Source organism: Oncorhynchus mykiss, chromosome 21, assembly GCF_013265735.2.
Source record: "Oncorhynchus mykiss isolate Arlee chromosome 21, USDA_OmykA_1.1, whole genome shotgun sequence".
NCBI lineage: Eukaryota > Metazoa > Chordata > Actinopteri > Salmoniformes > Salmonidae > Oncorhynchus > Oncorhynchus mykiss.
In genome coordinates this window covers 29959830-29980682 of record NC_048585.1, presented here as the reverse complement: position 1 = coordinate 29980682, position 20853 = coordinate 29959830, and the positions used below count along the sequence as shown (strand labels likewise).

General features: G+C 42.7%; 1 protein-coding gene across 1 annotated transcript; it reads left to right on the top strand.

Annotated features, from left to right (window-relative positions):
* Positions 1–1867: 1867 nt before the first annotated feature.
* On the top strand, positions 1868–19567 carry LOC110500207 (nicotinamide phosphoribosyltransferase). Its single transcript, XM_036957589.1, has 11 exons — positions 1868–2021; positions 5380–5536; positions 7737–7840; positions 9093–9221; positions 11707–11865; positions 12495–12631; positions 14382–14607; positions 15106–15225; positions 15314–15454; positions 17472–17606; positions 17784–19567. The coding sequence occupies exons 1-11, from the start codon at positions 1968–1970 to the stop codon at positions 17895–17897; spliced, it is 1476 nt and encodes a 491-aa protein (XP_036813484.1). The 5' UTR covers positions 1868–1967; the 3' UTR covers positions 17898–19567.
* The last annotated feature ends 1286 nt before the right edge of the window (positions 19568–20853 follow it).

The window sequence follows — 20853 nt, the reverse complement described above, 5'->3', positions numbered from 1 at the left end:
TATTCACTAAAAACGTTTTCTCCTGAAAAAAAAGAAGAAAGAAAGAAAAATGTGTCATTCTCTGGCATGGTATTATTTCCTACTATTATGTAAATATAGCAAAGATTCTAAGCTATGCAATTTTTGCATGATGAATGTTCTTATTGAATCCCATCAGTTACAACCAATGATTTATATATATATATATATATATATACTATGTTCAAATGTTTGGGTCACTTAGAAATGTCCTTGTTTTTGAAAGAAAATCACATTTTTGGTCCATTAAAATAGCATCAAATTGATCAGAAATACAGTGTAGACATGGTTCATGTTGTAAATGACTATTGTAGCTGGAAACTGATTATTTGTTATGGAATATCTACATAGGCGTTCATAGGCCCATTATCAGCAACCATCACTCCTGTGTTCCATTGGCACGTTGTGTTATCTAATCCAAGTTTATAATTTTAAATGGCCCCATTACAACAACAAAAATACTTAAATGCATGCAGTTTTGGCCTTGAAAATGTTAATTGAAACAATGTAGAATTCCATTCATTCTTATGGAGGACCGGGCCTACTTAGGAGGGCCAATATGGCCGACCGGTGGTTTCAAAGCCTTATACTCGCCAATACAAAACATGGCCAAATCAATCCAAGGTTTATATACGTCATTGGTTACAACTGCTGTCAGTGAGGTTTGGGTTTGCTAAATAACAGCGCTCTCTTCTGGTTATGGTCGTTATCATTTCACCAACGTTTTAATGATTCCAGCAAAGACGGATGCAATTTCGAACAGGCCCATAGACTTCTATTGAAACAGAAACAAATTAAGGAGTGGGATGCATAGACTGTAAAAAATAGTGCGATGTCTCGCTTCCTTTTCCGTCTCTGATTTCAGAGATGTTACAACAATAATGGTGGCTCCTGAGAAAAAATGTATTTCAACCAATGATTTATATACATACATATATATATGTATATATACATATATACATTTTTCAGCGGTCTCATATTTGTATCTATACATTTGTATATGCAGTCATTTACATCTTAATTGTCATGGTATCTGCATTCTGCAAAAAATATATATTTTCAGTTACATATTTGCTAATTCCAATCGGCCGCTGATCCTAGATCAGTCCTTTCGATTAAGAATTTCGGCATTGGTGTAAAGTACTTTAAAGTACTACTTAAGTCGTTTTTTGGGGTATCTGTACTTTACTTTATTATTTATATTTTTGACAACTTTTACTTGTACTCTTACTCCACTACATTCCTAAAGATAATATTGTACTTTTTATTCCATTCATTTTCCCTGACAACAGGAAGTACTCGTTACATTTTGAATGCTTAGCAGGACAGGAAAATAGTTAAATTTACGCACTTATCAAGAGAACACTTGGTCATCCCTACTGCCGCTGTACTGACGGACTCACTAAACACAAATTCATATTTTGTAAATAATGTGTGCCCCTGGCAATCCGTACATTTTAAAAACAAAAAAATGGTGCCTCTGCTTTGCCTAATATAAGGAATTTAAAATGATGTGTACTTTTACTTTTGATACTTAAGTATATTTTTTCAATTGCATTAACTTTTGATACTTAAGTATATTTAAAACCAAATACTTTTACACTTTTACTCAATTAGTATTTTACTGGTTGACTTTTCACTTTTACTTGAGTAACTTTCTGTTAAGATATCTTTACTTTCACTCAAGTATGACTTGTGCGTACTTTTTTTCACCGCTGAATTTTGGCAAACCATAAGTCTGCTTTGTGGCCTTGCCCCCCCCCCCCCCCCCCCCCACACACTACGTCATCGTCCGCGCTTGTGTGACGCGAGGCCCGCCTCCCTACCGCCCGCGTTATGCCCGCCCCCTCCGTCTCTTTACGGTCTCTTCCCCAGCGACTGAGCTAGGTTGAGTCCCCGGCACGGAGTAATAATACTGACACCCGCGACTGACTGAAACCAAGGGGAAGATGGAGCACAGAGACCCTCATTTCAACATATTGTTAGCTACCGATTCTTATAAGGTGAGTGGGCGACACCGGTATGTTAGTGCGATTTGTCTGCGTAGTCGTAGGTTCAGTGTGCGTGTAATTCTATCAGCCAAGGTGGTTGCATCCTCCAAGGCCATCACGCGTGCCTTGGTGGCTGTCTGTGTCAGATCGTTAGGCCAAATGGGGAGGAGAGAGGGGCAGGTAGAAAAGGTAGTACCAAATTTAGCCTATTTTCATCCTGGATAAATGACGGAATTGCCACCAGCGAATCTACGAAGATGCTCACCTTTGCGCAGCTAGCTGCGCTTGCAAGGCAGGCAGCTAATGAATGAGCAGAGGATATATTGGCTAAATATGTGTTGTGAATGGGAACGCTATAGCAGCTCATTGGAAAGGCGGTAGCTAGCGCAGGCAAGTATTGAATGGAGCGGGTGATTTTTCTACCAAAACGTGGGAAGGCTAGCTTTTGCAAGAGACGTAGCTAACAGGCCAGCGTCTATTGTGCTACTATCCATTTCCTTACTTTATAAAAAGCAATGGCAGATCCTGAAACAAAATCGAAACTTTGGTAAGCCTTTGGATACGCTCCAGGTCTTAGTGCAATCCTTTTTTGACCGTCGATGTTGTCAAAGACGGAGGTGGGATGAGTGCAATCAAATGAGAGATGCATGCTGTACGATTCGGTCTGTTTTTGACTCGGTTTTACATGTTATTTTATTTGAATGAAAAAAATCAGCTGTCTGCTAGGTAGGTAGGTATAGGTACACTTATATACCTTGCAAGCAAAATTATATAGATATGACTGACTGCTTTTGTCAATAACAATACCACGAGAAATGTATTCATTTCTTTGTGGCCCCGTGTCCTGTCATCCAAACTGTCATATCAGCTGAATCTCTCACTCACAGGTCACAACACAATATTGCTTAGTCTTATTTTATACAACTGTGGCACCACACTATTATATAAACATAGTGGAACTGCTATGTTTCCTCTTTACCAGAGGGACAAAAATAAAGGCTGCACAAAGCAAATTAATCCTATTATATTTGATGAGCCAGTGTCAACTGTCAATCATTCTCCCTCCTGGTCAGTGCTGTGATGATGCTGTTTTCTGGACTGGTGTGTGTGTCGCGGGGGCATGAAACACCAGTCCTTTTGGGCTCAATGCTATACAGTGACTGGTAGGCATTTGGAACTATAGGGCCTGTTAGGATATAGAGAGAGCGGGTGGGAAACTAAAGGCAGGACACTGGCTACTGTGACTTATACACCATAACATGATGGAGGCTAATAAAGGGGTAATAAAGTAGGCCCTAAAGTTCCTAACCGCTGTCCTAAAACCATGGAGGAATATTGGATTATCAGCATGTTCTGTCTTTGCCAGGCAAAGCTTATGCAAACTGTTGTTTCACAACCCCCGGTCTGGTAAAATACCCCCCTAAAAATTGAGATTTGTGAACAGAATGGAGTCAAACAGCTCTGAACATTAGCTTTAATCTTGGTCAATTGTGCTTCACGGAAATATTTTATTTAGTCTTTCTCTCTGCTGTTTGTGGGGGGGGGGGTGCAAAACGGACCTTTGGTTCATTGGTTCGGTTACCGGTTAGTTCATGAGATCTTGTGGGGGGGCTAGTGAAGGATGGGACAGCATTGGTTAATAACCTAGGCCGAGTGACCTGTTGCGTAGGTTATGTCATTGTATGTGCAAGGCCAGTGCAGCCCAGAGGAAGGACGGGGCGAGGGTCAGAACTAACACAGTTTTACAGTTGACTGAATTCCCGGAAAGTGAGAGAGAGATGGACGTATGTGTGAGTGCCCAGAGGCAAGGACACGGGACTGTGCCAGACAGATATTGCCGCTGTAGAGAGGCCAGTGTAATTATATGTACATAGTGGTCGTGGCTAATCAATAAAAGCATCGGCGGCAGATTTGCTCATTACTCTGTTTGCGTTATTTACTGTTCCATCTGCTCCACAGCCTGTCTCTGTCCCTCACTTTTTTTTTAAACCGCCCCCAATGTGCCCATCCTCTCTTTCTGTTCCACTTCTCTACACATACCTGGGTGTCCCAGGTGCACCTAGTGAGAGAGAGGAGGGTGGTGGTGGGGGGGGGGGGGGGGGTGACGATGACGTAGCAGAAAGCTCTTGGTATCCCTCCAAATGACACGAATGCACTACATTTCACCAGAGCCAACCTGTGACCAATAGTGGGTCATTTGAGATACAGATGTTTGTTAGTACTTCCTCTAGCCTAACTCTGTGAGGAGTTGACTTGATCATGAATACATCATATCAGTCCATCACTTCAGTGATATCTAGTCGGCTCAGTAGGCTTCGAGCCCTAGACACCTCTGTGTGGGTGTGGAACAGAAACGGGCTGCGGATTGCATTCAAAATGACTAATGAAGATCACGTTAGTAAATTGTCAGATGACAACACTTTGAGGGCTTTGGGAGGAGGTGTTCCTGTAATTGGATAGCGGATGGGAGCAATCATCCCTGTATCTGTCCAGTGTCCATCTGTCCTGTGTGGTACAGGCACACAGACAGAGGGACCAGGCCTGGTCACTCAGTCTTGTCATGGTCCAGCAGACTGATATCTAGCACCTTAGAGTGGAGTGCGAGAACGTCCACTCAGTAAGGGGACACATTTTGGAGTGTTTATGTGGGGACAAATGGCAGCATAACCTTTCTTATGTCTCCGTGGTGTTCGAGGTATGAGGGAAAAAAACAGCCAATTGCTTTCTCTGTGCGAACCTGTGCCACAACAACTTCCTGTTGCTGCATAGGAAAAGCCTGTGACGCTGCGACCAGCAACCTCCGGTTGTGAAAATTATAGTTAAACACTGCCAAGAGAATGTCATATCTATATCACTTCTAGGAAGGATACCTGAGGGCAACTAGCTATACAATCGGAAGCTGTGACATTTTATCCTGTAGTTAGGCTATTTAAACTGTTATTAAAGATGCACGGTCAAACCGTAGTATAATTTCAGCCAGTCATTTTGAAAGTAGTGCTCACAAGCCGTAAGTGGTCCCCGGAAAATGCGTACCACGTCACAGATGTTGCGAATACTGCATGTGCGCCACGTCGTTGCGCTGGCTCTCTATCTCCGCTGTGTCCGCTGAGCCGTTGGGCCTGCCCTGCAACCTCGCTGGGCAACGCTGGGCAGGCCTTTTCTTAGCAGAAGTTCATTGGCTAGAACTGGATTTCCTAGGCTGGCACACGTGGGGGGGAAATGTCACACATGGGCACATCCAGCCCAAAGCGGGAGGTTTAAAAAAATAAATTCTAGTCACCTAAGTACCTTTCAATCTCTTTAACTGTCATTTTATAGCCTGAAGTTGTGATGTATTTTATCCATGTTGTCTCCTCCGTCTTGGATCCAGGTGACACACTACAAGCAGTACCCTCCCAACACCAGTAAAGTGTACTCCTACTTCGAGTGCCGCGAGAAGAGAGCTGACCCGACCAAGAACAGAAAAGTCAAGTATGAGACGACGGTCTTCTACGGCCTGCAGTACATCACCAACAAATACTTAAAAGGTAAGGATTGTATTGATGTCCTCATAATGCAAAATATGACATCCAAGCCTTTTATGCATAGCTCCTCTATGAGTTAACATTCTCTACCAGGCCTTGCTACTAGTCTGCAGAGTTGGAGTGAACTGAGTGATGCTTCCTGTCTCTGCCAGCAGGAGAATCACTGTCATGTGATCAAGGCTAGCATATAATTGAATAGGTGCTCAGATGAATTCTACAGCATTGACCGGCAGCATCGGAGGATCTGTAGCATCTAGACTGAGCAGGGGAGAATCTCAGTTGCATTTCCTTGATTCCTCACGTCCTATCTCCACGCCTCCTCAAAACCCATTGAATGAGAAGTTCAGAGGTCCCTCCCCCAGGATCATCTTCCAATACTTTGAAAAGCAATCCTTCCTTTCTGCCTCACTTGGAATTTATGATAGATCAGTCCTCTCGCTTTCAAGATCTGACCTGAAGTGTGTGTGTTTGTCTGAATGTTCCTGTATTCTCCTTCTGGAAACTTCTGGTCCTCACAATGATAGTAAAACCAAACACACAGACAAGAAAAAAAGTATATTTTTGGCTATGTTACGGTTGCAATTAAGGTTAGGTTTGAAGTTAAGTTTCGGATAAGGGTTAGGGAAAATAGAATTTTGAATGGGAATCAATTGTTTGGTCCCTACAAGGATTCAATGAGCTCTAAAAGTATTGGGATAGTGACGCATTTGTTGTTGTGTTGGCTCTGTACTCCAGTACTTTGGATATGAAACGATACAATGAAATTACAGCACTGTCTGTACACAGTCCTCCCATTTTAGGGGACCAAAGGTATTGGGACAAATTCACTTATGTGTATTAAAGTAGTCAAAAGTTTAGTATGTGGTCCCATATTCCCGGCACGCAATGATTACATCACGCTTGTGACTCTACAACCTTGTTGGATGCATTTGCTGTTTGTTGTGGTTGTGTTTCAGATAATGTTGTGGCCAACAGAAATGAATGGTATATACTGTATTGTGTCATTTACAATAAATGTGGCTCCAAAATGACACTACATTATTTACCGTTCATTTCTATTGGGCACAAAATCTGAAACGCAACCAAAACAAACAGCAAATGGATCCAAGGTTGTAGAGTCGCAAGCTTGATGTCTTCATTGTGTGCTAGGGATATGGGACCAAATACTTATCTTTTGATTACTTTTATATACGATGGAATTTGAGAAGGATTCGTGGAGAGAGGATGCAAGGAATCAAGGAAATGCAATTGAGATTCTCCCCAGGATCACGTTCCAATACGGTTAAAAGGAATCCTACCTTTTGATTGATCGAACGTCAGTGGTTAGGATTTCACTATCCAGTAACTCCACGGTAGGAAGTAGGGAAAGAGGACGTCTTTTATTTTCACTATATTTATACAGGGCCTAGACTACAGCTCCTCCTCTGGCCATCAGTTATTGTAAAGGGAGCTGAGAGGTTTAGCTAGATGTCGTACCTTGTGCAGCCTTGGCCTAGACACTGATCTAAGATCAGTTTCTCACTCCATACCCTAATGGTGCCTGCCCTAAGGTTAACGTTTTGTAGAAGGTTAAGCTGATCCTAGATCTGTTGTTTTGTTCTTCCGCACAGCATTAGAGAATGGAGCTCAAAGTGATTTCACGGCGAGGCAGGGAGAGGTGCTGTAGACAGCTTCAGGACTAGCGTGGACTGGAGACAAAGGAACATCTGCTCTTTGAGCCCCAGCAACACAAAGGGCAGCTGCAACTTGGGGCTACTAGCATTGATTCACTACAATGATACAGAGTTCTACTCGCAAGAAGTAACCTTGGAATAACATTTTCTAAACTTTTAAGTTTTTATTTGTATTCAAATAACCTTTTGAAAATACCAGCCTTATTACTTTATTGCAACAAGAGGTCATATCAAGTGTGTCCGTGTGTGTCCGTGTCCCTAGCATGTCCTGCAGCAGGACAATGCCGCTCTGTAAGAGGGAGAGAGAAGCTCCTAATTTAATAGCACATGGATGGACTAGAGTTTGGGATTCCAATGCTTCTCTGTCGCCTCCTCCTCTCTCTCCTCCCCCTTCTCTCACTCTTTTACTCTCACAAACTGTCATATCTCTCTCTCTATCCTATACACCACTTGTTCACTGATGCTTCAACCATTTGAACCTCTTTCTTTTCTTTCCCTCCCTCCCTCCCTCCCTCCCTCCCTCCCTCCAGGGAAAGTGGTGACTCCAGAGAAGATCCAGGAAGCGAAGGAGGTGTACAGGGAACACTTCCAGGATGACGTCTTCAACGAGAAGGGCTGGAACTACATACTGGAGGTACACATTCACGTTTGTTTTTTACTAAAGTGAGCTCCACAAGAATTGGGACAGGTTCGCCTCTGTACTCCAGCACTTTGGATTTTAAATTATACAATGACTCTGAGATTAAAGTGCCGTCTGTCAGCTTTAATTTGAGGCTATTTTCAGTCATATCGGGTGGACCGTTTAAAAATTGCATCACTTTTTGTTCATAGTCCCCCTATTTTAGGGGACAAAAAGTATTGGGACAAATTCACTTATGTGTATTAAAGTAGTCAAAAGTTTAGTATTTGGTCCCATATTCCTGGCACGCAATGATGACATCACGCTTGTGACTCTACAACCTTGTTGGATGCATTTGCTGTTTGTTTTGGTTGTGTTTCTGATTTTTTTTTTGTGCTCATTAGAAATGAATGGTAAATAATGTATTGTGTCATTTTGGAGTCACTTATTGTAAATAAGAATATCATATGTTTCTAAACACTTCTACATTAATGTGGATGTTACCATGATTACGGATAAGTAACCTCATCATTATTCACGATTCATTCAGGACTATCCGTAATCACGGTAGCATCCACATTAATGTAGAAGTGTTTAGAAACATATTCTATTCTTATTTACAATAAGTGACTCCAAAATGACACAATACATTATTTACCATTCATTTCTATTGGGCACAAAATTATCTGAAACACAACCAAAACAAACAGGTGACTCAAGCTTTGAGTCACAAGCTTGATGTAGTCATTGCATGCTAGGAATATGGGACCAAATACAACATTTTGACTACTTTTAATGCAATTGTTTAGGGGGACTATGTAGAAAAAGGGATGTGATTTCATTGTATCTAATCCAAAGTGCCAAAGCAACAAATGTGTCACTCTCGTAAATACTTTTGGAGCTCTTCCCTAACCCTTACGTATTTTTGGTGGAAAATACATCTTTCAATCAATTTTGCTCTCTGGGTTACTAGTGCTGATCAGGGTCACTTTAATTTGATTAGTGTCCATCACAATTTTTTTTCCCCCATATAGAATTTTATGAGACTTGAAACATATTTTTATTTTACTAATATGATAAAGAAAATGGATCAGACCGTGGGCTTTAGGGTGAATGTTGTGTGTTAACTGCAATGGCTGGTGTAAAGGGTGTGTGTGTGTGTGTGTGTGTGTGTGTGTGTGTGTGTGTGTGTGTGTGTGTGTGTGTGTGTGTGTGTGTGTGTGTGTGTGTGTGTGTGTGTGTGTGTGTGTGTGTGTGTGTATTGCAGAAGTATGACGGCCACCTACCCATAGAGATCAAGGCGGTGCCGGAGGGAAGTGTGATCCCACGGGGTAACGTCCTCTTCACCGTGGAGAGCACCGACCCAGAATGCTACTGGCTCACCAACTGGGTGGAGGTGAGTGTCAGTGGGGGGCAGCAGGTAGGTTAGGTCTCTCCATCAATGTGACTGGATTGGGGCCTTCCTGTCTGTTCCAAATGAATCCTTAGAGTCAGTGTGGCTGTCTGAGATTGTGCCTGATCTAAAAATAAATTGTAATGTTTATTTAACTTCCCTCCTCACTGACCAAGGCCCTGCCCCTAGAGCACACCACATTGCCACAGTGACTCTGCACTTTTTAAAATTCACATGATGAGAGCCATCAGTCTCTCTATCTGTAAACCTCTTCCTCACGTATCCTGCCTCTGTCTGTCTAGCCTCGAGTGTTACTAGTTAGCTTCTCTGACTAGGATGGTTTCTATGGGTTCTGCATCACAAATGGCACCCTATTCCCTATATAGAGCACTTCTTTGACCAGAACCCTGAGAATAGGGTGCCGTTTGAGCTAGGTCAGCTAAGCCCCGTCTCCACCTCTCAGTAGCCACTCTATGCAGAATCACTGATCTACAAATCATCTTGCCTCCCGGATGACTACTCATTTTGCGATCAAGATCAGTGAATCTGTGCGGTGTCTTTCTCAGACCGATCTCCGTGAACGTGCCGAGTAGTTCCACTGAAGAGCAGACCGTAGACTCGCTGGTCTGACACCGTCACGTGAGCATATTAACACTGGTCACCGACCGGTCGATCGCCAAACATTTCTGTAGAAAAGCCAATGATAAAGCCTTGCGCTCCTTTAAAAAAAAAAAAAAATGTGTTGTCTTGCACTGTTGGTGGTGGGTGCACTTGATTCAGAAGGGCAAGTAAAGTGTTCCCATTTATTTAACTATTTAATTTAATTTGTCTGAAGAGAGAGCTAAATCAAGTGCGCCTACTGTGCATTTCATACGCTTTAAAACCATGTCCAAGAGAGAGAGACTCAAAGAATAGAGCAAAGAGATGCTGTTTTTATGAGTAAGTTCATGTTTTAAGTTTTTATTCAACAATTTTACAAAACATATGACGCTCTTCTCCTTGCTTCCACACCCGCTACAACCAGCAATGCAGCTGCAATGAATGAGTAGCCAAGTATATCGATAGGCCTGTGTTTTTATTATTGGCAGCTCATCATGTCTATTTTAATATCATGGAACGCTATTTCACTAACTCTGGTCATAAGAACAACATTTGGGTTTGTGCATGAATAATGCGGTGCGACTAGAGTTTCGCCATCAGGTGGAAGACGGTGTCCCCTTTCACTGGTCAGTCTCACCGGAGGGAGGGAGTAGAGACCGCGAGAGGTGGAACCTCTGCTGCTTCCTCCCACCACTGAAACTGACCATCTGATGCAGGTACCATCAGTCCAGTAAAATAAAAAAGCAAATTATTTCAATTTATGCTCAGCTGTGCCTCGTAAGTTAATAGTGCACAGATGTACGTTTTTTTTAAAGTCATGTTTTTGTTGTTTTTCTGAGTGGTAGATCTCGGCTTTTTGACTCAAAGGTTGGTGACTGCTCTATTAAACAGTATATTATGGTTTGGCTCTGGAAGTGTGTGGCTCTGTTATCCCCGTCCACACTACGGTGCTCAATAGCGCCCTCCTCAGTCTCCACCTGGCATTACTGCTGTAGATCACCACAGCGTCAGCGTCACTGCATACAACCAATCATATAGTAGGCCTGTATGGCTTCAGTTCCTTAAAGATAATTCATTTGTTTCTAGATTATTATGATCATTTTCACATATTGAGTTGAAGTTGTTGGAGCTGTGGCTGGCAACATCTTGTGGTAGCGTGTGAGCACTCCGGTAACTCTGCAAGGTGTTTCTGACCATGTGGACCGCACACATGACCCTGCACACACACACACGTACACACACTCTCACGTACATGCACACTACACAGCTCTTAGAGGGAGAAATATGACTAAACACACACTCAGACATGGCGTGAGAATATTGACTCGCCCGTTCAACGATGACTGGACTGAGACAAAGACCCAGGCATCTCTAGCTGCCAGCGGGCCACGGCTAAGTAACTCTGTCCTGGGCTTGCCATGTGAGGAATCCTCCCATCGAACCCAGTGTTGACATGACCTCTTCCTGTCCCTTTGCCAGGGAATGTGGATCTAGCCCCTGAGCCTCCCAAACAGCCCACTTCCCCTTCCACATAGCAGTATAAAGGGTCTGTCAAGAGGGTTGGTTTTGGGTTCATGTTCCAGCTCACTACACTGTGATGGGGTGACTGGAGGGTGTGGATGGGGCTGTGGTGGGATCAGAGGGATATTTTGGGTTCATGGACAGGCACACTACAGTTCAAGAAAGATTGAGGAGAGAGGGAGCGGGATCAGAAATGAATGAATGAGAGGCAGGGAGAGAGATGGATGGAGGGATCAGAGAGGGAGGTAAGATTGATGGAGAGAGACGCCTCGAAAGCACAGAAAGTTGTGCTTCGAGAGCTCCAGACTTGGGCCCATTCTAGCATGGCAATCTACTAACCACCTCCCCTCTTCCTCCTCCCCTCCAGACCATCCTTGTCCAGGTCTGGTACCCTATCACCGTGGCGACCAACTCCAGGGAGCAGAAGAAGATTCTGGCCAAGTACCTGCTGGAGACCTCTGGCAACCTGGACAAGCTGGAGTACAAGCTGCACGACTTCGGCTACAGGGGAGTTTCCTCACAAGAGGTAGAGGAAGTGTGTGTGTGTGTGGAGGGGGGGGTTATATCCAGTGCATTCGTAAAGTATTCAGACCCCTTGACTTTTTCCACATTCTGTTACGTTACAGACTTGTTCTAAAATCTACACACAATACCCCATAACGACAAAGCGAAAACAGGTTTTCAGAAAAAAACAGATACCTTATTTACATTATTATTCAGACCCTTTGCTATGAAACTCTCAATTGAGCTCAGGTGCATCCTGTTTCCATTGATCATCCTTGAGATATTTCTACAACTTGATTGAAGTCCTCCTGTGGTAAATTCAATTGATTGGACATGATTTTGAAAGACACACACCTGTCTATATAAGGCCCCACAGTTGACAGTGCATGTCAGAGGAAAAACCAAGCCATGAGGTCAAAGGAATTGTCCGTAGTACTCCGAGACTGTGGATTGTGTTGAGGCACAGATCTGGGTTAGGGTTTTTGCTTTGTCATTATGGGTTATTGTGTGTAGATTGAGTTGAAAATTATATCATTTATTGATTGATAAGGCTGTAACGTAACAAAGTGGGAAAAGGGGTCTGAATACTTTCTGAATGCACCGTAGGTGTGTGTGTGACATTTGACTCACCATCTCTCTTCCCCATTTCAGACGGCAGGTATCGGAGCCTCTGCCCACCTGGTGAACTTTAAGGGCACAGACACAGTGGCTGGCATCGGCGTGATTAAGAAGTACTACGGCACCAAAGACCCTGTGCCTGGCTTCTCTGTGCCCGCCGCGGAGCACAGGTAAAAACGTCAGGACACAAAGTGGCTTCACAGTTAACTTCTTACGGTATATGGGACGGTTGCGTCCCACTTGGTCAAAAGCCAGAGAAAATGCAGCACGGCAAGTAATTAAAAAAAATAAAATAAATAAAACTTTCATTAAATCGCACATGTAAGATACTCGATTAAAGCTACACTCGTTGTGAATCCAGCCAACATGTCAGATTTTAAAAAGGCTTTTAAAGCATAAGAAGCTATTATCTGATGATAGCACAACAGTAAACAAAGAGGGTAGCATATTTCAACCCTGCAGGCACTACACAAAACGCAGAAATAACATATAAAACATGCCTTACCTTTGACGAGCTTCTTTTGTTGGCACTCCAATATGACCCATAAACATCACAATTGGTCCTTTTTGTTAGATTAATTCCGTCCACATATATCCAAAATGTCAATTTATTTGATGCGTTTGATCCAGAAAAAAGCAGCTTCCAAAATGCGCAACGTCACTACAAAATATTTCAAAAGTTGCCTATAAACTTTGCCAAAATATTTCAAACTACTTTTGTAATACAACTTTAGGTATTTTTAAACGTTAATAATCGATCAAATTGAAGACGGGTCTGTCTGTGTTCAGTACAGGAACACAACAAACCAAGCTACTTTTCACGTCTTGCACAACTCTCAACAGTGTTACGCAGTTTCTAGATGGCCATACTTCTTCATTGCACAAATGAATAACCTCAACCAAATTCCAAAGACTGGTGACATCCAGTAGAAGCGGTTCCTAAGAAATATCGTTTGCCAACGAGAACTCACTGAACAGACAGAGACCTAAAAAAAAAAAAATCGGAACGGTTAGTCCTCGGGGTTTTGCCTGCTACATAAGTTCTGTTATACTCACATACATGATTCAAACAGTTTTAGAAACTTCAGAGTGTTTTCTATCCGAATCTACTAATAATATGCATATCTTATATTGTTGGCATGAGTAGCAGGAAGTTGAAATTGGGCACGCTATTTATCCAAAAGTGAAAATGCTGCCTTAAGAAGTTTTAACACACTAACATCTCTTTCTTGGTCCCGAATCAATCAAATTACACTTGTATTGGCATTCTTAGCCCCAGATAGCAAGCAGGAGGGGATGGCTTTGATATCCAAACATCAATTGCTATGCTTGTATAGGCCATTGATAACAGTACACACACACACAGGAGATGTACAGTACATCTCTAGCTGAGTTGGCTGTACCACTTCTCCACTGCACCATTCATTTGCCCCGTTGGTTTCTGGGAGTTCGGTTCCAGAGGCCCTGGCCTGGTCATTGTGGTTGCGGAATCACGACAGTCCGTTTTAGTTTCATCTTCCAGAGACACAGTCACATTCCTCTCCATATGATACACACAGTACTCTACCATCCCCCTCACTCTCTGGGTTCTCCAAGGTGGTAGATAGCAATGCATTTAGAGATACTCCTCTCATTTCTTTGCTAATAGATTTGATAGCATTAAATAAAGATCAAATTGCAAGTGAGGCAAGCGTAATGCACAGATCGATTCAGAAAGAAACTAAAAGGACATAGCTAGCTAGCTACAGTTCACTGTTGTTGACATGAGCTCCTGGAAGTCTAGTTTCTGCAACGTGTTGATAAGGATGCCCTCTAGTGGTGGTACTGCAGCTCCATGTGGAAGAGTTCATAGGGAGAGGGATACGTTGAGTTGTCTTCAGTAAATCTGATAACTTTTGTATTCTCCCTCTTTCTCTCCAGCACCATCACGGCGTGGGGGAAGGACCACGAGCGAGATGCCTTTGAGCACATCGTGAGGCAGTTCCCCAACGTGCCCGTGTCTATCGTCAGTGACAGCTATGACATCTACAACGCCTGTGAGAAGATCTGGGGAGAAGACCTGAGGAGCCTCATTGAGTCGCGCAGCGCTGACGCCCCACTGGTGGTCCGTCCCGACTCAGGGAACCCCCTGGATACCGTGCTGAAGGTAACACTATGCCTAGCTCGACCCTAAGTCAACCCCCTTAAGCCCCTCGTCGTCCGCCCGACTTGGGGAAGCCTGTGGGTAACGTACTGAAGGTAGGTCCCAATCAGGTCCTCTGAGAAAGTACTAACGCAATACTGAATATTATTGGGCAGATCCTAAATTGAGAAAGATGCACACGAATTCAACGTCCATGGTAATCTGCCATTTGATATAACTAAAATAATAATCCCATATGCCGTTTAGCAGACACATTTATAGTCATGCACGCCTACGTTTTATGTACAGGCGTTCCCAGGAATCGAACCTACTATCCTAGCGTTGCGAGTTCCATGCGCTACCAACTGAGCTAAATGATTTGGGTGACATTTTGAGTTATGACCGGGCTTCTGTAGTTGAGATTGATCCGTATGGAAGCCCTCTCAGTCTGCTGTATGTTCCTCACATACAGATTTTTAGCATTCTTGTTTAAAAAAAGAAACACGTGCTTCCTCCACTCAGGTGCTGGAGATCCTGGGGAAGAAGTTTATCCCTACGGAGAACTCCAAAGGCTACAAAGTTCTGCCGCCCTATATCAGAGTTATACAGGGGGACGGAGTGGACATCAACACCCTGCAAGAGGTACACCCATGGACGGACACACACACACACGGACACACAAACACACACACACAGTCAGTATTAACAGTGCATGTGTCTGTGTGTGTAGATCGTGGAGGGGATGAAGCAGCATCGGTGGAGCATTGAGAACATTGCCTTTGGCTCTGGAGGGGCTCTGCTGCAGAAACTGACCAGGGATCTGCTCAACTGCTCCTTTAAATGCAGCTACGTGGTCACCAACGGCCTGGGGGTGAGCAGAGCATTACACGCATGCACACACACACACACACACACACATGGATACTGTATACTATATTACAGTGGGGTCTTAAATTATTGACACTTCTAATGAAGATTACCAGAAATGACTGTAAAATCAATAATTCAAATACTGAGCTAAATATTGTATGCTAGAAAAATAGGGAAATGATTTTATGCTAATACAATTGCTCAGAGAAAGAGATCTTGTTTAACTAGTAAAGGTAGGGGTCAAAATGATTGACACCCTGTTTTCAATACCTCACCTTGCGAGAATAACGGCACTGAGAACACATTGGGAGGGATCTTAGACCATTCCTCTCATACAGAACATTAGTGTGTTGAAAATCCCAAATTGTTTGTGTAGTCACACTTACACACAGCTCTGACACACACACTTATCCCACCAGACAGGCCACCAGGGGTCTTTTCACAGTCCCCAAATCCAGAACAAATTCAAGAAAACGTACAGTATTATATAGAGCCCTTATTGCATGGAACTTCCTTCCATCTCATATTGCTCAAATAAACAGCAGACCTGGTTTCCAAAAACAGATAATGCAACACCTCGCGGCACAACGCCTCTCCCCTATTTGACCTAGATAGTTTGTGTGTATTGATATGTAGGCTACGTGTGACTTTTTAAAAATATATGTAGTTCTGTCCTTGAGCTGTTCTTGTCTAATGATGTTCTGTATGATGTTTCATGTTTTGTGGACCCCAGGAAGAGTAGCTGCTGCTTTTGCAACAGCTAATGAGGATCCTAATAAAATACCAAATCCTTCCAGATCCTTGATATCCTTCGTCTGCGCTTAAGGGCGAGCCATTTCAATTCAAACCACAGGTTTTCACTGGGTCCTGAGACTGAGATGGCCATTGCAAAAATGTTGATGAACAATTTCTTTGAGGGTTTTGGTGGGCGCTTGGGGTTATTGTTTTGCTGGAAGAGCCACTTGCTGCCAAGTTTCACCCACCTGGCAGAGGCAACCAGGTTTTTGGCAAAACCATATGCTAGTAGTTCATGATGTCGTTGACCTTTTAACAAGGGCCCCAGGACTAGTGGAAGCAACATAGCCCTGTAACATTAGAGATCCACCACCCTATTTTACAATGGGGTCTATTTTCTGCTCATGCGTTCTCATTTCAACACCAAACCCACCACTGGTGTGCGTGACCAAAGAGCTCTATTTTTCATGTCATCTGACCAAGGCACCAGGTACAATCCACGTGGCAATGCAGTTTAGCAAACTTCAGGCGTTTTACATTTATTGGATGAAAACAATCCGGCAGGTGGATGCACATCCTGCTAAAAGTGCAGGCAGGTATTTGTTTACTGTAATTCAGTTAATTATCAGTTAATTGTTCCGTTTTAATTCAGGCTTTTGTTCGTTTAGACCATACGCAGGTCGTGTACATTTAAACCTGTGCGGCTGGTAAAAGTTTTGAGTATACCCTACAAAATAAATGAATGCTAATTCTGCAGCCTGTAGCCTATTCGATTCTGGGAGTTGTTTAAGTTTCAATTAAACTATTTTGATTATCGAAACAATATTGACTATATGTCAGCTATAGGCTTTCATTGGGTAAGAAGAATTAATTAGAATATATATTTTTTTTTTTCCTAAGCAATATCAGTTGACAATGTGCCGCATCGCATTGTGAAAATAAGAAGATATCGTTCTTAATTCATTGCATAGTTTCCTTTTTTTAAATCCAAATACGGAATAGACTGCAGACAAATCAATCAATCAAATCGTACAGGAACGGGGAATTACCTAATGGCCTATACTACTCTGGAGTCATAAAAACAATGAAATACATTATTATTTGTCCCGTTGCGGAGGAAAATCTGTCCTGATGACGGGTATCGGTTGGGGCTCGGAATTGACGTGGCTGGCGAGGGCGGGTGCATCTCCAAAACGAACTGGCCCGTGCAGGACTCTTAACACAGACACACATCCTACCTCCACTGGAAGGAGAGGTGTAACTGTTTTAATATTTGGTGTCAGGTGAATGTGTTCAAGGACCCGGTGGCGGACCCTAACAAAAGGTCAAAGAAAGGTCGTCTGTCTCTGCACCGGACAGCGAGCGGGGACTTTGTCACTCTGGAGGAGGGCAAGGGAGACCTGGAGGAGTACGGCGTGGTGAGTTGAGTCCACATGTCATACTCCCACATCAATGCATTCCAATAGCCTTTGTAAATAAATGTTGTTTTAGTTATTGAGGTTTGTCAAATGTGACCTTTTTTTTTTTTGTTGAGGTTAGTCAATTAGACACTTCACTGACGGTCATTTGTTCTTTTCCCTCTCGTCTCCCTCCAGGACCTGTTACACACAGTGTTTCAGAATGGGAAAATTGTCAAGACGTACACGTTCGATGACGTCAGAGACCATGCCAAGATAACGGACAGTGACCTCAAGGACCTCCTCCACTGAGTCGGCTACTGACCCCTGAACCCCTGACCTCCATCACCCCACCGGAGGCGGCACACTGCTAATGACGCCCCCCTTCCCTCAAACCCCACCCTCCCAGAAGCACTGTCCTCCACTGGAGAGGAGACACACACACACACACACACACACACACACACACACACAAACCTACACCTGAGTGAAGGCCAAGGGATAGAGAAAGTAGGGAGGGAGGGAGGGAGAGCAAGTGGAGTGAGTGAAACAAGTAATTGATAAAGATTAAGGGAGTTGAGTGAGATAAATGAGAGCAAAAGAGAGATGGAGATAGAAGGAACACATTCACACTGACTATACCCTGTGTTGTGTGTACAGAGCTGTTTAAAGTCATTCATAATCTACTTAGTTAGTGTTGTCTTTTAGTGATGGATGGAAGGTTATCGTGGTATATAAATCATTTAAACTGCGGTTACGTTACAGTGTTTATATGACCAAGTGTCGCTATACATTGATCACAGGAAAGGAGATATTGTTTCTACTGTGTTCATGAAAGTTCCCGAACTTTGTGTGGTTCTAGAACTGAGAGGTATATGTTTAATGTTCCTGAGTGGATGTTTGTGTGTGTGTGTGTGTGTACTGACAGTTTCTTCCTTTTTAAAGGAACGTTGTATTCCTTTATGCAAATGAATTTGCTGATCACGGGAACACATACTCTACCTTTTTAAGTTGTTGGCCTTTTTTTATTTATTTTTTTATTTTAAAATACGTTTTCCCCTGGGTCTTTAGAAGACACTACCCACACATGAGCAAGTCGCCATATAGAAGCCAGCTAATCATGTTGCTAAAACACTGTCTACAGAACTGCACGACACACTCTGTATGAAATGGCACCCTATTCCCTTTACCAGTAAAAAGTATTGCACTGAATAGGGTGTCATTTTGGACTCACACACAGAGTCAAATCTCTCTATTTGTGGCACCTTTTTATTTGTGTAAAAGTGCAAATATTTGTTACACATACATTTTTCTTTGCTTTGGAGAACAGTAAAGGCATTTGTCGCTGATATTGAATTATGGGGAAAATTCCCGTAGAGCTTGATTTTGATACCATTGTGGTTGGTTCTTACCTCCAGAAATCATTTATTTTTTATGACAAAGGTAAATATTGCCAGATTATTTGCAGTAAATCTTCATATTTACAAGGATGTGGCCAAACTGTCTTCTCACGTGTATATAACAACTGCATTATACTGCGAGAGGGCAGGGTAGGGAGAAATAGGGATATAATTGTAATTTTTTTGTCTAATTCCCATTTTCTACCAATACAGAATCCTCCACACTGCTTGTTTGTTGTATGACAGGTGTTATGTCAGCTTTTAGCAAATGTTTGTTTGTGTGTAGAATAGTGTTACATTCTGGTAACTTTCCCAGAAACCCCGATTGAAAAATTCCGGGAATCAGGAAGGAATACGCTCGGAATCCAGAATCCTCCAACCAAGATTTCATGATGACCGGAATTTTACAATCCTGGTGTAGTCTTGTGTGAATGCTGTTTAGAAAATAATACTTGTGAATTCTATTTTTGTTTTGTTATATGTTGGTTGTCCCAAATTGTTTCCCAAAACTGAACATATCTGATATTTTAAACTAATATCTGTTGCAATGTCTACATATTAAAAACACCATCCTGTCAATTTGAAATGTTTGATTTAATGATTTAAATTGTTGTTTTTTGTGTAGTTTACCCCCTTTTTCTCCCCAACTTCGTGATATCCAATTACGATCTTGTCGCATCGCTGCGTCTCCCCAATGGGCTCGGGAAACACAGCTCAACTGACAACCGAAGTCACGAGTCGCTAGAGCGCGATTGGCCAAGTAAAGCCCTCCCCTAACCTGGGCCCATTGTGCGCCTTCCTGTGGGACTCCCGCTTGTGACAGCCTGGGATCGAATCCGGGTCTGCAGTGACACCTCACTACAGACCACTGTGCCACTCGGGAGGCCCTTGATTTAAGATTTTGTTATACGAGGGAATCTATTCCCTTCTCTAGCTGCTTTCCGAACAGTATAATATGGTTTCCTCAATGCACTAGCATTTAATTAAATAATATTGATATCACATGTTGGATAATTAAATAATTACAACTTATGTGTGAATCTTTGGATAAAAAATTGTATTTATTGTGTTCTGTTCTCTATTTATTGGCGGGGATCCTAATGATTGCGTTCCATAGACATATATTAATTCATATATGTTTTGTCATTGATAAAGTCAGTCATCTGCACCAATACTTTCCTCTTGAGTAGTACTGTACATCCTGTACAATTCAGTGGAGGCTCCTCGGAGTAAGGCGAGGACCATCCTCTGTGAATTTCAGAATGTTTTTAATTGTAAAACATTTAAAAAGTTATCCTTTTTAGAATAAACTATACAAAATATAATGTCACCAAATAACTGATTAAAACACAATCTCCTCCTTAGGACCATCTGGCAGAACGCCCAGAATATGTTTTTTAAGTTAAGATAGGAGACTGCCAGACATGCCGGAACCAACCCTATGACCTATGCCTATGTAACATGTCTATATCTAGTATATAAGGGATAACAGGACTGCCCTAAAGAAGAGTGCTATATATCGACATGTGTACTTGATGCATTGAGTTGATTGGAACTTCTCCAGCACGCAGATAATAACGATTCCTTTATGATTGACTTTGAGTGTCCCTGTGTAGAATTTCTACAGCTATTTGGTGTCACAAAAAGGATGATGGATTCTGACTACGGAGCTTTCCAGTGGGGGTCTGCGAGGAAAACCGGTGGCACATTTTATGAAGAGTGAGGGAAATTCCAGTCTGACCAAAAGAGGACGAGACCCCCAGACCAGACCCTTACTCTGAGCTACCCAGGAGGAGACACATCACCCACAAACAAACGAGGGACACTGCAACTGATTACAGTCAGTCAATTTTAAATGAATTTGTTTA

Coding starts and splice junctions, on each gene's coding strand:
- LOC110500207 (XM_036957589.1), top strand. CDS start 1,968: ATGGAGCACAGAGACCCTCATTTCAACATATTGTTAGCTACCGATTCT. Junction 7,841..9,092: donor GCTGGAACTACATACTGGAG/GTACACATTCAC, acceptor TGTGTATTGCAG/AAGTATGACGGCCACCTACC. Junction 15,226..15,313: donor ACATCAACACCCTGCAAGAG/GTACACCCATGG, acceptor CTGTGTGTGTAG/ATCGTGGAGGGGATGAAGCA.